The 17,562-nt window shown below is 40.2% G+C and overlaps 2 protein-coding genes across 7 annotated transcripts in view; one reads left to right on the top strand and one right to left on the bottom strand.

Moving 5' to 3' along the window:
* Positions 1-4,294, top strand: part of RUNDC3A (RUN domain containing 3A) — a 73,036-nt gene extending 68,742 nt beyond the window's left edge. For all 5 annotated transcript variants that reach the window (XM_075177287.1, XM_075177284.1, XM_075177285.1 and 2 more), the window contains one exon: positions 3,577-4,294. In XM_075177287.1, coding sequence (XP_075033388.1) covers positions 3,577-3,719 — 143 coding nt within the window. In that variant the 3' untranslated portion in view covers positions 3,720-4,294. The remainder of the gene's footprint in view (positions 1-3,576) is intronic.
* Positions 4,295-5,358: 1,064 nt separating this feature from the next.
* Positions 5,359-16,364, bottom strand: SLC25A39 (solute carrier family 25 member 39). 2 transcript variants are annotated; one of them, XM_075177288.1, is made up of 13 exons: positions 16,207-16,364; positions 15,039-15,112; positions 14,670-14,795; positions 13,010-13,069; positions 12,678-12,728; positions 11,609-11,718; positions 11,417-11,484; positions 10,300-10,424; positions 10,024-10,197; positions 9,368-9,477; positions 8,954-9,029; positions 8,537-8,620; positions 5,359-8,444 (listed from the first exon to the last, which is right to left on the bottom strand). In XM_075177288.1, exons 3-13 carry the CDS (start codon positions 14,773-14,775, stop codon positions 8,329-8,331), a joined length of 1,080 nt encoding a protein of 359 aa, XP_075033389.1. In that variant the 5' UTR covers positions 14,776-14,795; positions 15,039-15,112; positions 16,207-16,364; the 3' UTR covers positions 5,359-8,328. The 2 variants fall into 2 exon arrangements, with proteins under 2 accessions (XP_075033389.1, XP_075033391.1); XM_075177290.1 differs by lacking the exon at positions 12,678-12,728.
* Between the last annotated feature and the right edge of the window lie 1,198 nt (positions 16,365-17,562).

Raw genomic sequence — 17,562 nt, forward strand, 5'->3', positions numbered from 1 at the left:
CAGCAAAGCACCATCTGTGAAGTAGTGGGAAGTTTCTTAAGTCTTTCCAGACCATGCCTTACCACCAATGGAAGAAACCATAATGCAGTGCAAGGCGAGGGGTCCCCCCACTTTCTGAAGAGGGACTTGTTACCATCCATTTTTCAAGATGGCAGCCGCCATAGGACTCTATACCTGAAAAGGCAGCGCCGGGCCTCAGAATAAGCTTAGTATGATGGCGGCTTACTAAGCCCTCTGTTGATGAAAGGAGCGCTGTCAGCCGGCTCTCATTCTGTGACAGTCATTGCACAGCAAACGCTGTAAGAAGCACACTTGTGTTCCAGCAGCACCTCTACTAAATCTATGTTAAGTATTCAACTAATAAATAAAAATAAGGGAAAATAACTGAAATAAAGAATATTTCTCCAGCTAAAGAAAGTGAGCAGAACTCTTTTGGGCACTTAAACTGCACTGGGGAGCTACAGGGGGTGACAGAGAGGGCCCTGTCAGCAAGTTACAATTAACAAGTTGATTAGTGCCAACTCCACGCTCCCCTCATACAACCACATGGTAGCAGTTTGCCCCAGATTGGATGAAAGAGAAAACAGGATTTATACTTACGATAAATCTCTTTCTCTGAGTCCATCTGGGGGACACTGCTTAACCATGGGGGTTGAGTAGGGAGGGAAGGAGTCTAACACCTAAAGAGTTAACTTTTTTCCTGCTGACAGCATATCCCCCCCACCAATTCCCCACATACCTCAGTTTGATTACCAAAGCCCTAGGACGAGAGGCCAATCAACCAAGATACACCACTCAACAGAGGGGGGAGTGGAGAGAAAAGAAAAACGACCAAAAAAAGGGGGGGACCGTAGTGTCCCCCAGATGGACTCCGAGAAAGAGATTTATCGTAAGTATAAATCCTGTTTTCTCTTTCATCCATCTGGGGGACACTGCTTAACCATGGGGACTTGCTAAAGCAGCCCCTCTGATGGGTGGGACCGCTCTGATCTCCTGGCACGTAGAACACTACGGCCAAAGGAGGCGTCCCCAGATGCAAATACATTAAATTTGTAGAATTTCGTAAAGGTATGGACAGAGGACCAGGTGGCTGCCCTGCAGAGCTGGTCCACCGTGGCTCCATTCCGTGCCGCCCAAGACGCCCCAACCGAACGGGTAGAATGGGCAACAATACGCTTCGGCACAGGGAGATTAATACAGACATAAGCCAGGGTCAACAAAAAAACAAACTCTGAAAAGAAAAAAAACTATTAACAGTGAACAGTGTTCAATGTGGAGCTCTTCTGATGCGCAGCCCTTCTCCTAGGGAACCCAATTCAAACTGAGGTATGTGGGGAATTGGTGGGGGGGATATGCTGTCAGCAGGAAAAAAGTTAACTCTTTAGGTGTTAGACTCCTTCCCTCCCTACTCAACCCCCATGGTTAAGCAGTGTCCCCGAGATGGATGAAAGAGAAATTAAGCTTTGTTTCCCATGCCTGTACCTGGCATGTTTATTTAAAAGGAAAAAAAAAAAAAAAAAAAAAGTTGTGTGGCAACTTTTTTATTCTTTTTTTGCTCACAGCCAAGTATTTCAGTCCTCTTGATGATGGCTGTAGACAGTTTGAGTCACACTTACCTACTTTTGTGACTTCCCCTCGAAAGGGGAAAGTGCTGAGGTGGTGACGATTCAATTTCAGTCACCAAGGCCCTGCTGCGCAATGACTCGATTGCATCATTGCGCAGTGGGGTCGTGATGCTGTAGGTCCCATCTGATATAGTCTAATGCTGCAAGTTATATCATCAAGGCCCCGTCTGGTGTCTTGAACAGGAGAGGTAGAATCAGGGAGAGTCAAATTCAGCCCCCCCCCCCCCCCCCCCAAAAAAAAGTTTATGGTTATGGTTTGTGTCCTTCAGCACCATCATCCACTGTGCAAAACAGATTCTTCAAATAACTGCAAAGTTCCCTGGGTAGCTGACAATCCCATTAAAAGAAACCGTTACTACTATATAAAACTACTTCAACTTTTTCACAGAAAGTAGCAATGTAGACCAAGGGTTATGCAGTAGATTTTGTACACAAAAAACTAAAATAAAGTAGCTTTACAATTTAGAAATTGTGTCCATGGCCTGTACACATCAGAGGTAGCAATTATGATGCAAGATTATCATCAATGCCCAAGGAACCCTTGATCTTACTGAGACACTGCATCTTTGAGATCACAGCTGCATTCTGGATCAGCCTCCAAACTGGAAGCGTTTAGGCAATGGGTACACCTTAAACGGTAGAGTACAGACGTAAATGACTTGTGTCTAAAAAGTCAGCGTGTGCCATTAGCTTTACCACAGTTTTAAATTACTTTAAAATGAACATAGAAAACAATGATTCAGTCTTTGCTGGCAGGACTTTTTATGTGAAAGTCAGGTGAGAATGTATGTTTTCTTTAGAGGAATGTGGATATATTGGGAAATGGGCCTATGAAGGGCAGACAACAGTACCTCATTAGTACAAATTTGTAAAGTAATCCTGACATTTGATTACTGTTTTTTTCTGTGCTTAATATTCAACTTCAGGAGCAAAGGCTGTGATATTATATAATACATGCATGAGAAGAAAGCAATAAGTCTTTAGTTAGATCTCCGATTGAACAATATTCAGTTTGGGCAGTGGGACAGTAGGAGGCTTTAATACTTGCATTAGTGGGGACTTTACTGAATATAGGGCATGGATAATGGTTGTCGGAATGTGATTATTAATGATGCAGAGATTTGGGGTAAAACATAAAACACTGTCAACAATGCATTCCGTAGAGAAGGAACATTAAAGTAAAAAATGTTTGCAAGATTTTATTTATGGAGTAAAAAAATTCTATCAAAGCCCAGTTTCATTAGGAAAAAATACAGCAGGTACTTTCTACTTCCCTTCGGTGTAGTGTTGACCCCACAACGATTCCAATAGACCAACCTCTCAAGACTTCTTTTCTGATTCAAACAGACAGCGAGGTTGTCAATGCTCAGGCAAAGTGCACCATCCTCTGCTGTTTGTTTGAAATAGGCCCAGCCTAGCATGTGATTGCTTTTGAAATTTTAAAGGGACTGACTCACCGGAAGCAGAACTTTGTATTTTATCCCTTGTTCATGAACTCCACATAAAAGTAAACACTTTGATATTCTTTAGAGCCTATTCATGTACGTTACGAAATTGGGTAAAAATAATGCATTTATCTTGTTTCTTATGTGTTTTTACCACCCCAAGCTATTGTACTGGTTGCTGCAGTAATGGGGTATTAAAAGTTTGCATAGCAACAGTGGGAACAAGCCGATAAGACACCATCCAGTTGTTTTCAGATGTCAGTGACTGAATAGCACATTAACCAACTGCTCGGTGTGAATGAGCCCTTAAAGCTCTCCACCCAAGCTCAAAATACCAGAGCCTTCACACCCCTCCCCCAATTAGCACAACTGTGGTTGTCCCAAAATCTGTACAATATGGACTCTGGCCAGACATAGCCTTTAGTAATAGGGTAAGTGGGCATTTAGTGAAGGCTGCTAAGAATTAGAAAAAATTGACTTGTTTTACATATCCCTTTCTCCCTCAGGTAAGGACCCCACCCCATCCATGTTGGGCCTGTGTGGATCTTTGGCATCTATCCCCAGCTGTAAATCTCTGCCAAGCCTAAAATCCAATGAATGCCTTGTCAGTAATAGCAGCGAGACAAGTCCTGCTACAAGCCCCAGCTGAGTCCTTCCTGTTTATCTTCACCAATGCGTTACATCTCGGCAACAAGATGTTAAGCCCTGTCAAACTCGATATACCATTATATGTTACAATGAATAGACATGGCCTCAGCTAGGACCTCCCAACCTTATTATACCATTGTCTGAAAATGAACCTGAATTACATAATTCACAAAAGGAGGAGAACATACCCCTAAGCCACCCACCAACAGAAGAGGAGTAGATTCTAGGGTAACCAGTTCTTGGTACATCATAACATTCAAGACAACATGATGAAAGAAAGAACTCTATCTCAACAACGACATCTACTCTTATAAATAATAAAAGTTGTATCTTGTTGAAATTCTAAGCCCTTTACAGAACATTGGCGTTCTAAACTGGGTTTGACCCAATATGCCCCCCTTATGCTGGAGATCTTCAACTCATGAACCCTATGAGGGCAGAAGTTGGCTCCTTTGTCTAGAAATAAATACATCCTATGTTGTGCATCGTACTACTGGTACTAAACTCTGGTTGTCATGCAAACTGCCTTTTCCAGAGGATGCTGTGCAACTCTGTCCATTAAACTGATAAACTGTGTTTGTTGGGTCAGTACATTGACTGGGGTGGTGGGCCTGAAGGTACATTCTCAGAAAAAACACAGGACATGCTTGTCTCTCGAATACAATTCTGTATGAAGAATTTCAATTCATATATTTTCACAGAAGTGCAAGGTGCAATTTTTACATGCACAGATGAGAATTCCCCACTTAACAGCAGTTTCTTCATATTCTGGCTGAAGATATGCAGCATTGAAAGGCACCTAAATAAGCAATTTTGGTGCTGTGCGTTCTTCATTTTGAAATGCAGTTTCCATGCTGGAAAATTTCAGCTCAAACAAACTATTCTTTCGTTGATAGGAGTCTTGTTTACATGGTTTCCTGTGAAAAGCTGCAGGCAGGAGTTTTTAAGCATTTAAAGCACTTGCCAAACAAAAAAACAACAAAAAAAGCCTTGCAGAATTCAATGTACTTTCTGCATATATGGTCGCACAGTGTAGAAGTAGTGGAGGTGTTTCTCAACTGTACACATTATTTTGAAACAAGTTTAGAAAACTAGTACTTTAAAGTGTTGTTAAATGGTATCAAATACAATGTTTTCCATATTGTCCATTATCATATAATCCACTCCATTTGACAAATCCCTAGGGCCACCACCAAAAGGGAATTTTAAACTGACACAGTTTTCCAGCCATAAACACATTCTAAAGCTTCTGTGGCAATAGTGAATGGGAAACATCGTTTACTGGTCACAAGAGAAGTGCTTCAGCTGCTAAAACACTGCATGCAACACTTTAACAACTGTAGATCTTTCTGTGCATCATAGTAATCATTTTCCCAGGCTTTTATACATTGCATTTAGTGCTTCTAATATTAGTCTTTTATGGCTAGAAAAATACAGTGTTGTAAAAAGCCAGTGTGACACCAGTTTTAGGCATTTGAGAGAATATAAGGAACAATCTGTAAATCAGCATTCACTTGTATTACCAACTCAAGCTTCTGTACACACTACTGCAAGGTATATCATAAGGTCTGCTGCACTCAAAGTCTCATTCGACCACTGGTATCTCACACCCAGAATAACAAGTCAAACGTACGTGTGTGTCATGCATTAAATCCCATTTTAATATCAGTGTATAACATTACTATACACCAACACAACTTTGTGTCTCACTCCTGTGGAACAGAAGGTTTACATGTTAATGTGCCAGCTAAGAAGAGGTCATGTACAACTGTGATCTGGACTTAATCAAGATGAAAGACTGTACATCTAAAATATACTTTGCTCCTAAATAAAGCCAGTGCAGTACCCATCTTACCATAACTAGTTACATATTTAAATGTATTTAATTATAGCTTTTTACCAGCAAGTGGATGAAGATTTTTTACTTGCACTTCCTTTGGTTTATTTGGAGTGGTATGGTATGTGTTCACATGTGAACACGGCAAAGTACAATTACTTCTTCAAACTACTAAAAAGCAAGACAAGATCAGTTATTCCAACATAGGACTAGATTTACTAGTACTTTATCAGAAAGGAGCAATTTCTAACTTAGTTACAGCATTGCATAAAAATCCCTGCTCAACAGAAAATAGACCCTAGAAGTATTAGGAAAGTGGTTATGTTGTGGGGTACCCATCACCTACATTGAATTGAGGCAATCATTTTATTAGGAAGTCATTATTTCTTGTGAACCGATAGGCTATTGGTCCAGTCCACACAGATTGTAGACAGTGGGTAGACTAACTCATGCTTCCCCTATTCAATAAAATGCCTTTTTTTTTTTTTTTTTTAAAGTGCTGTCTGATAGCAACACATTGGTAATACTACCTCCTGCTTGAACCCCCTTCCACGGCAGCATTCAGGAACTGCCACAGTGAAGTACTTTCTCATGTAACAACTGCTCTGCAGTTTAGACCTTTCTTTGACAAATATGCCAGCAATATTGGCAGTGAAAGGGTTAAGTCACCCCATTTTAAAGGTGCAATCTATTTAGGACCACTGGTACATGTTCACTAAATTCCAGACTCACTGCCCATTTATGGCAGTGCCTTTCCCTTTATAAGTCAGGAATTCTCAGGTCCATCTTGTGCCAAATTATTCACAAGAGCAATGACCAGTGCAATACATGCAGATTTATTTATTAAACATATAAGTGAGCAGACCAATACCAACAACTCAGGTTATTTATTTTCAGGCCTAATAGTGGCTCCTGTTTGTTGGTTATAGTTAATATTTAGAATTAGCTAGATTGTGAAAATTGCCCTTTACTTAATGCCATCACCAACCAGTCTGCAAAGGATGACACTCAAAAATATCCCTGGCTTTGGAGAGGCAAGAACATAGTATTTATCTATGATAACTAAAGTTTTAATTTTTTTATGGCTCTGTGAAAGGAAGACTACAAGTGGAATCTAAAATAGACTGCACCTTTAAATAATATAAAGAAATAGAAAATTATATAATTGTATCCACATTTGACTGCACCAGTACAGTACTAAAAAAGGAAGGGGGTGTGTTTCAGGGGACAGGGTAAACAAACAAACAAAAACAACTCAAAGTATATCTATTAAAGATGTGAGGAGATGGAGAGTATGAGCTTAGCCCCTGTCCATTACCTCATTTTGCTACCTTCAGCCAGGGTCAGCAAGAGATGAGGAAAAGTTGCTACCAAAAACAGGATAGGCACTTCTAGGATATCTGAACATACTTGTTATTCCGCAACCGTATAAGGTTACCTCGGTAGTTCAGACTTATGGGGAGGTGCCTGGGAAACAAGCTTAGATTTAGAAGGGTTTCAAATAGAGCTATTAAATTGGAAGTCCAGTGTTTCAGTCTCTACTTTTAAGCCATCTTCTAAAATGAGAGTCCGGTGTCTCTGCTTTGATTCACCTCTTTACAGACTACTAATTATATGCCCCTTCCAGTTTCCTGGTTCTAGAACAAGTCAATATGTCAGTGTCTGGTCCTCCATGTTCACTAGAACATCCTCTACCTTTTCCAGGCTTGGTCAAATGTCATCCAACTCAACTTCCCATATTGTGGTGGTCTTGGGTTTTCTGAGTGATCCAGCAACAAATTTAGCTCCCGTGGTTTGTGAGCACCAAATTTCACCCATGTTTTTAACATAAGAATACATTTTTGAATCACCATGGCTACACAATAAGAACAGTACTGATCGAATGCATTGATTGTTGGAGTATGTAGTACGTTCGGATCTTTGGTTTTGTACTTGTTGACTTATTTTTTAGAAGTCCAACTACTCTAGATTACACTAGATGGTTCAAAAACATATCCTAGACCACAAGACATTTTAAGAGGAAAGTATCTAATAAAAAATAATTTAAAAGGCCTTCATGGTAGATTAGACAAGGATACTCCCATTGCCAAGTAAAGTATTATTCAAATGTTGTGCACATAGAAAACGAACATTTAATTAAGTATATTATGGCCTGTTATTAGTGCAGTAGGCAGCTAGCTGTAGGTCACTGACTAAGCCTTTGTATGAACAGCAATAGTGCAGACTATAACAATAGAGACTGCCTAAAATGTGTTTTCTTTGTTTCATTTATATTTTAGATCAAATTTAAAAGGAAAAATGAGCAGTTGGCTCTATGGAAAAGCAAGCACAATGTTCCATATATTAATCATAGTGCCACTTAGCTCTCTGTAAACAAGTTTGAAACTGCACTACTCCCTGAATAGAACATATACAAGTGATGTATACTCACCATTTCTCAAACATAAAGCTTCTACGGTGGATATGCTCTAACACTGTTGGTCAGATATTACTTGTGCCTTTGTATTACTTGCCTACTGCACGTTGGTTGTCAGTTTTCACATTTTCTAGATTAAGTGCTTAAAAGTTGAGCCAAGCACCCCAGTTCTCTAAATCTGGGTCCACTGGTATTGCTGTTTAGAGGATCCAGACTGTTGCCCAAAAATCAACCTGAGGATTCTGTTGCCAAAAAAATAGGTTCCCCCATGAACTTTTGCACCCTGCTCTACATCCCAGACTTTAATGTCAGAACCTGAGAGCTAGAATTTGGTCCTGCTTTTCTAAATCTTGCATTTCACATATTCTGAAGTTTTTCTTGGTTCCGCTGTTGGAAGAATTTTTTCCCAAACTCATAAGAGCTGATCATAATGGCACAGGCTGGAGCAACCTTGATGACTCGTGGCATGAATCCTGCCAAATATAAAAGGAGAATAAATGTTTGATTAATGTGGAAGAGGAGGATAAGTAGGTTGATTGACAGGAGGTGGCAAAAAGCCTTTCACCTGCAAAGAGACCACGAGTTCCAGATTCTGCTTGGATCCTCCGCATAGCCACCCAAGTAGTAGATCTTTGATGTTTTGCTGAACCTAGATGAGAGCAGCACAAACTTACAGTTCTGAATCACACGTGTCTGTCAGTTTTAAAAACGACTTTATGACTGTGATGGAATGAACATTACAACACAGTGATTTAATTTGTAATGTTTTGTTTTTTTCACATGCCTTTTTTGACTGGGTCAAAATTATAGATAATGTAATGTGGAACAGTCAATAAAGACAAAACACACAGCATGATCAAATGATCACCTAATAAAAACAACATATAACAATTACAAAGTGACAGGGGCGATACACAAGATAAAAGTGTTGGTGTGAATTTCGACATGAAGTCCTCAAGTTCCCACAACTAGCTCTTCTCACCTATTTCCAAGTCTCCAAGTTCAATCTGTCTATGCGTTTTCACTACATCAAATGGTAGAGTGAGAATGGCAGCCACCTAAGAATATAAAACACAAAAGTACATGCTCGTATGGCAAAGATAGTTTGATGTTTAGAGCAGAAAAAAAATGACACAGGAAGATACAAGCACAACGTAACAAAAGAAAAGTATGTCCGTGTGCATTGTGAAATGGCAGCAGGCAGATGGAGAGATAGTTTACAGTCATCGGAATAGCTACATCATACAAATAACCAGAGTTATACAGTGTGTATCAGGTGAGAGAGATTAAATGAAAAGAGAGAAATGACATTATGAAGATTTGGGAAACATCTAGGAGTTACAGGAGACAGACACAGAACAAAGGACATCACACAGCCAAACAAATCTGCACTTACAGCACCAGACATGGCTCCTGATGTAAAGCTGATCAGAAACTGGGACTCTGAAGTCCCCCAGGATTTACTAAGCTTCATCTTCACAAGCTCATAATTAAACCAGTACAAAGCTAAAGAGACAAGAAACAGAAGGACATATTATGGGAGAGGGGTCATATGGAGTAAGGACAGCGTACTCGGGACGGAGGTCAAGTAGAGCAATAAGTTTTAGAGGCAATAGAATGTGTAGAGTAATGGGATGACATATGAGGGAGACGGGGATTATAGAGTAGCAGGACAATGTTTTAAGGGAAAGGAGTTGTGTGGAATAAAAGGTTGAGGGGGTAAGAGGGAACAGATTAAATGGGTAATAGGTAAAATTCTAGATGCACAGAAGAGGTATATGTGCAAGTAACAAGAGGCACTGAAATATGTAAATGTAGGAACACTTACTTGAAGAAAAGGCATGATCTGGAATACCCCACAAATTTAGCTTTATCCTAATTAGGACAAGAACTTATCTGTCTGAAGGATAACTTAACACAATGGGACTGCACACACCAACCCACCACCAATTACTGCAATTTAGGTTTATGTAATTAGTCTTCCCCTCCCCCCCAAAAAGCATAGTAATCCATGTGATATTATAAGACAACATGCAATATGGGTTACAGTACCTGAAAACGGGACGTCTCTCAGCACTGTAGGTCCCCATCCCTTCCAGAGAGATAACCATCCATCATGAAAAACAGCAGAACGCAGACAGGCTCCTAACTCCATGTACGAGAGCTGGCGTGACTGCAATTTAGTACGGATCAACTCCAGAGGACTGATGACTGTAACTGCACCCACTGAGAAAAGAAAAAAGTACAGAGAATTTAAAGGGAAAAAAAAAAATATATAGGCAAAATAAAACACACAAAAAAGAGAACATGTTTCAAAAATAAACTTACGTCGAGCAAGTGCTCCAGCAATGAGAGGGATATGACTGCCACTGTATCCCAGACCATAACACAGAAAATCCCTCAGCTGATCATAACATGTGAAATATATAATGGTTGCAGGTACAGCCATCACCCTGTAGGAGGAGATATAGATACATCACCTAGGGAGGGAGCATCTCCAAGATACACCATAAGAAATTAGTAGATAGTATGTAAGGAGGACAGAAAGGCAGATCGCCCAATTATCAGAATATTAGACACAAACAAGAAAAAAAATAAATGAGTGAAGAGGGTGTGTTGCATGCAAAGATTGCATATTATGGCAGACTCAATTCACTAGGGAACACCAATCCTTTACTATACATTAAGTTACCAATAATCAGTATTTATGTGTACATAAACATTTACACATTAAAACGTTCATTAATTATTGTACTATCAATAAACTGCTCTCATTTTCAATAGATAAACTATGTGGATCAATAAAAGTGACAGGGGGTGAGACGACTGCTACCATACTCTGAGATTAGGAGGTCTTGGCAGTGCTGGACCACCCAACCGAAGCCCCTATCCTGCCTCAGTTAAGACAATTTGAAATGAAAATGATGCAATTTTGATAAGAGTCAACTATACAGTCTAGTTCTCTCTTATATCTCTTCCTCAAAAGAATATAAAAAAAAATTAAAATGTTGCTTATTGATCGCCGCCACCTCTACATGTCCATGGCCAAATAAAGAAATGTTTTAGTTATCAGACAATTTTTTTTTTTTTTACCAGTCTGAGACTGTTGAACTTGTTGACATCTCAATGGCATCCATTGATGCTGCAGTAAATGTGTTAGATAACCTCTCAGATGGTGTACAGCAAACAATTGTACACAGATGCTAAATTTGCAAAGTAGACATTTAAAAAGAAGCCAACTACCAAACATTAGAAAGAGGTTAACAAACAACTGCTTTTCAGGCGCAAACACATTTTTCTTTATTACAAATACAACAAATACAATTTACACTAATTAAAGAAGTTGTTAGGTAACAGACCAGATTCTGTTACAAAGAGGACCAAAAGACTATTTATTATATTGTTCACCTAAAATGCTCATGCCCAATCCTTCCCAACTACTCACAATGTAGGGGGGAGGCCACTCCAAAGCGATGTTAATCCCTCATGACGTGTGATCTTCACAAAAGCATCCTGCAGGAGAAGCAGTAATAGTTTATGGTGTGTATAATCAGTGAAGTTCTCCATCACCTCTCCCTTATGCTCCACTACTCCTGTCTTCACCAGGTCTACAGGCCTGACTGATTTAATTACTCACCAGTGTTCCATGGAGGTGGGTGGGGGAGCGATACCAGGTACTGCAAGCCGCAGCATGTTGACACACGTAAAGATGATCCATCAGCCCATTACAGTACAGGAAACAGCGCCCTGGGGGTGTTTTAAAGAGAAGGAACTAAGAGGCTGAGGTGGGGACTAGGGGAAGAGAGGAAGTAATAAAAGAGGAGCACTGTTAGGAAAGTAATAAAGATAGCACAAGGGCAGGAGGTTTTCTGCAATTTTAGCGTAGAAGGGAAGGGCAAAGTGGCCAGCACATTCATGGGTAAAGCTACACACCATCACGCTGTGCAGACATTGATGACAGAGGGAAGATGCAGGCCCAGCATTTGTGGCCAGACTGTTTACTGAAAGCACATCAAACACCAATGACACAGAGGGATGTAGCAAGCGGGTAACACTTAGAACTTAATGAGGACCATGTACAGTCTGCTAGAAGAAATTCGGCATTTCTTTCAAGGTTAACAAGCCCTACTTTTTCCCCTATACATTCACAATTGGCATTAAAAAAAAATTAATAAATTCCCATTATGGGCAACACTGTAGTTAATCGCCCGTACTAATGTTTTAGATTTTGCATGACTGTTTGGAATTTAAATGAATGCAGTTTGCTACACTTCAACCTCAATTATAAATGCAAAGCTCACAAAACCTTGTAATATCTACTACAAGTCCAGCAAAATAATGTTATGAGGGATAATTATCATGTCATATAGAACAGCTCAAAAGGGGCCACATGCGCCATTCAAAACACCTGTTTACAAATGCTGATTTAGTCAGCGAATTATGGGGGGCAACACTGACCCTTCGATTAAACCGATGAAAGGTAAAAATCTCTGTCCGTTATGATGATAGGGTCTATACATTGATGGGAACATATGACTTTTTTTAGATCTATTTTGGAAGTGAACATGCAGTATGGGAAAAGATTGAAGCAGATTACACTCTCTTGGGTAATTGACATGTCCCAAAAGCAGTTTCAAAACATCTTATTGTCTGTGTGTAAGACTTTATATATTAGCCAAAGCGAAGGGCAAGTTTTCAGTACTCACATTTGGGGTGGCGCAAGGGGGGTGCCCAGGGAAGAGACTTTACAGACATTACTGCAACACAAGAGGAACAAAATAGGGAATCAGAACACAATATGTATGCGATTAGTATCCGATAAGTACATACATATATAAGTGCCAACATACAAGCAGTGTGATGATAGCTTTGTGAGTAGAATGCATAAGCCCAAGCACTTTCATGTAAGTGTATGATGGCTAAAAGTTGCTATGAGAATTATTATTTCAACTTTATATATCTCAAGTTAGGTAATGCAGCAGGGGGAGGGGGGTGCTTTAGTAGGACTGGAGTGAGGTGACAGCAAGCAGAACATTACCACTGGAGAATGGTTTCTTCTGTGACTGAAGCCTTATCTTCACAACATCTAGAGGTGTCACTGCAGGATGAGAGAATGTATGAGAAACAAGTATGGATAGACAGGTAACAGAAAGGAACTCTACCTTTTCCCACCTGTACTTGACATACAGTAAGTGCAAGTGTACTATTTTATAGAAATGTATTTAGTAAATAATATTTATATATTACAAGATATGCCATGAATGCAACAGATGCAATAAAACATTCATATAGATGTATAAAATTTTTAATTCTGGACAATATACAATAACACGGATATTATAGATAATTATAGGGGCAGAAGGAATTCAGAAAATATCGGTGCGAGGTGCCTTGGGAATGGCTGCAAGACACTTTGCGAGAATATTTTCTGACAGAAATACAGCTGATTTCTGCTCGCGCCCCAGAAAGGTGCAAGCAAAAATCTGTGTTACCTTTTACCATAGTAACTGTAATAAAGCATGGCCGCGATGTTCCTCAGAACATTGCAGACAACTGAATCCAGGGGCGGGCTGGCCGGGGGGCATCGGTCCCCCGGGCCGCTCAGTCTGTCCCCTGTTCGGGCCGCCCCCTCCCCCACCCCCGCTGATGCATGTTTTTTTTTCATATTCCCTGCGGCCGCATCAAAGCAAGCGACGCGGCTGAGTCAGCGCACTGGCGGCTGCATCACAGGCGATGCTGCCTCGTTATCAATGACGTAGCCGCATCGCCTGTCACGTGATGCGGCCGCCTGTGCGACCCCCGGGCTGAACTGTGCCAGCCCACGCCTGATTGAATCCGCTAATATATGCACTCAGAGACCAAATAGTCACTACTATCAAATGCCAAAATACAAAGTTAAGAGGCAATATGAATAGGTTTCCCCAAAATATACAGAGAAGCCATTTAGCGCTCAACTTGATGCACCTTCAAACCAGCTCAGCTGTATGAAACCATGCGGCTATATGAATATTAGGTCTTTCTCAATGCCAATTTCAGGTGTGACTTGGCAATGAACTAGGAGCATCCATATCAAATTTATGACCTGGAACTCTGCGCAGCTGTGTTGGAGTGTGATAATGCAGATGGACGATCCAAATATTACATCAGTCAAACAGGGACTGGCTGGCAAACGTTAGCCCGGGGTGCAAGACTCAGCACTGTGGCGCCTTACAAATTTACGATAAACTTAACATAAAGAGACCGCAGGGACATTCCAACTGGTATATTATGTCTCTAGTGCTACAATTAATAAAGGATGCTATTTGAATGTCATGGTTTACGACTAACACTTAATAACAAATATGCATGGTTTACAGTACCCACATTTAAACCATGGTATGTAACTTTTATATTTTGTATAAATCTTGTTCAAAACTTTGTTCACACATTTTTACAGCACTGCATGGACTGTGAATATTGTCATTAATTGAAACTATTTAAAACATAGCTTTGGATACATTTCTACACATAAAATGCTTTATTATGTTACTATATAATAGGTAGAGTACTTTTTAAGTGCTTTACTTTGTTATTTACTGCCTAATTCAGATCTAGTGCCTCCCACTGGGTCATCTTATGACTCATGTAGCAGCTTGTATATACTGAACAATCACATCTCCCAACTGCACCATTCCCCAGGTAACAGTAATGTCTCATACCAAACAGTGAGGTGAGAAGAGCTCCAGTTCCTGAGGCCATAATTTGTTGCAGCGGAGTGATCCCACTCAGGGAGGTGTTGGCTTCCTCCACTGCCATCCCTGCCATTAGTTATAGGGGGGGTGGATCTAGAAGGAAAAGTAATGATAAAATAAGAAAAAGAAAGGGGTGACAGAGAGAAAAAGCAACATTAAATACAAATTACACACTTAGCTCCTAAAAACTGCACACCCCACCTCTCCCTTATCTGCTTCCACCCTGGGGCAGGCGTGACTGCCATTACAGTGCACTGATAACAGGGAAGAACTGGCAATCTACACAAGGGAAAGCCAGCAGAACATAACATCTCAGAGCAAACAACTGCTTCTTACCTGGTGTTTTATGGGAGGCTCACAATCTCCCCCTTCTGGATGATAACTAACAATAACCATCATCCCAAGAGTGACTTTAAGGTAGAGAGAAATGATAATGCAAGTTAATCATTACATAAGTGTAAACAATACATAAATGCATGCAATAAACGTTTTTAAAAATCTGAACACAAAAGTAAACGCTTGCACAGATAAATTACATAGAGATACACCCATTTTTCACACAGAAATCTTAATACAGTTACATAAATCTACGATATTAAAACCACCACAAAGAAACATTACATACAGGAAATACAAGCTACAAGAGGCTTAAACACCACAATACGGGTTATACTCACTAGTAGACACATGTCAAACAAAAAAGCATTTCATATGCAGTTAACTAGCGCTTTTGCTTACATTTTGATGGTTAAACGTATTTAATAAAGAAGGGCCAAATCATAGCACAAGTGGACATGCACACATAAAACTGTCAGATTCAATTACATACATTGTACCAAGATTAAAAAAACAAGCTAGAAGCAAATGTATATTAACTCCAGAAAATATGAAAGCTAAGCAGCATTAAAACAATCAATGGTCAAACACTAAAATACAGAAAATGAGAAACAAGTCTATAACAAGCATAAATACAGAAAACAAAAAACGTAACACACTTACATACAGGATGTTAAAGAGACACATGCTGACACTATGCAAATAAACCAGATATTCCAAAATGTGCACCTACACTGTTCAAAGCAGGCACAAACAGCCATATGCCCCTTACATCATATCCAATGCTCAATACACCTGAATGCACACATTCTACACAGTCCTCTACACAATGGGCGGTACATGGCATAACAAATATAGAAATATATTACATATACAAAGACTAATTATGACACCAAAGTTTCCATACAATAAAAAACATCCATCCAGACATACTGCTACAAATAACATCCAGTTTCTTTAAATAAACACTTATAAGGCTGCAATAACAGCTGTCAGGAGACATGACAAGTGACACACGTCTCTCCACACATTTGTAGAAAGGTTTTACTTGCAGCACGTTCATATGCAGATAATAAAACCCCCACAACCATGCAGTCATTATATAACACATTATACAGGCACCTCATGCACCATTCAGTCACTCACACTATATACATAAACGTGTTACCTTCGGTCCCTTCCCCATTGGGGTCCCTGGACCCAATATTTTAGGGGCCACATTGCGAACTCCAACAGCTCTTTACCGGGCCAAACCGGTCTGCGAGCACAACAACATGTCAATCACAGCCAGGCCCCGCCCCCTCTGCTCGCCTCCCAGCATGCACCGCGGCAGGATGCCAGCTCAGGAATACAGAGGATAACCTCTCACCTACTTATTATCATTACGATGCTGTAGAGGTTGTGCTGGGAATGTAAACTTATACTAAGCTAAGGGTATGCACAAAAACATATCTTTATTATATAACTAAAATGACAGCCATAATTCAAACCCATTTAAAACCATACTGTATAGAGATGCCAGCTGGTTGGCGCTTGAGCCGAATGGTCTGATGATGCCCATGTAAATGGGGAGATCAGGCGTTGTCAAGCAACATTTGATAGATCCTGATTAAATGCAGACTGAGGTCAGACTATACCAATACTCATTACGATTTGCTGCCAGCAGGTCTAAAAGGACCTGATTGACCTTCAAGTCACAAAGTGCATTGACACGTTGATGTGGGAGAATGCAGAGTGTTGTGTATAATATAATGCAGAGAATTCTCCAACTGACATGGTCTGATCATAGTTGAAATTATACACTATAGAAAAGGAATTGTACCGTATTGAGCAGCTGGTCAGTATTGAAAAATAGAGACATTTGCATGGAAAAAAAGAAATCCAGGTACAAATCTTTAAAACCTGGTTCCACCCCCTAGAAGTTATTATTATTATCTTTATAAGGCACCACAAAGCACCGTACATGACATATACAGAAAACATTGACTCAAGACACAACATCATACAGAAAGAACATAAAAGACACACACAGGTAACATGGTAAAGCAAATCAAATTATTTCTGGGACAATGCGTGAAAGTGATGGTAGAAATCAGCGAGAAGTAGGCCGAAGCTTAAGAAAAACAGCTAGGGAAGCAGGCCAAGAGTTACAGGGGGAGATGGAATAGTAGAAGGAGCACACAAGGAAAGAGGGCCCTGCTCCTGAGAGCTTCCATCCTAAAGGAAAGGGGGAGACACAAATAGGGTGGTACTAACTGGGGGAGAGAGCCGGGACAAGGGAGTTAGGAGGAGGACTGGTAGACTTAAATAAAGAAATGAGTCTTAAGGGCACGCTTGAAGTCTTTGAGAGTAGATGCTACACTGATGAAACGTGGAGGATTGTTCCACAGCTGGGGAGCAGCCCGGGCAAAGTCCTGGAGCAGTTAGCAACAGTTGACCACAGCAGAGAGTCATAGGTTGTATAATGAGGGTTTTTTTTTTTATTATTCTTTTTACAAGACTACTATACAACAGAAACAATACC

The sequence above is a fragment of the Mixophyes fleayi genome, chromosome 6, assembly GCF_038048845.1.
Source record: "Mixophyes fleayi isolate aMixFle1 chromosome 6, aMixFle1.hap1, whole genome shotgun sequence".
NCBI lineage: Eukaryota > Metazoa > Chordata > Amphibia > Anura > Limnodynastidae > Mixophyes > Mixophyes fleayi.

What these genes read in the sequence shown, in the direction of transcription:
- SLC25A39 (XM_075177288.1), bottom strand. Translation starts at nt 14,775, where the DNA reads ATGGCAGGGATGGCAGTGGAGGAAGCCAACACCTCCCTGAGTGGGATC. An exon ending in TCTTCTCACCTCACTGTTTG is followed by an intron (nt 13,070 to 14,669) that starts GTATGAGACATT and finishes CTCATCCTGCAG; the next exon opens with TGACACCTCTAGATGTTGTG. An exon ending in GAAGAAACCATTCTCCAGTG is followed by an intron (nt 12,729 to 13,009) that starts GTAATGTTCTGC and finishes CTTGTGTTGCAG; the next exon opens with TAATGTCTGTAAAGTCTCTT.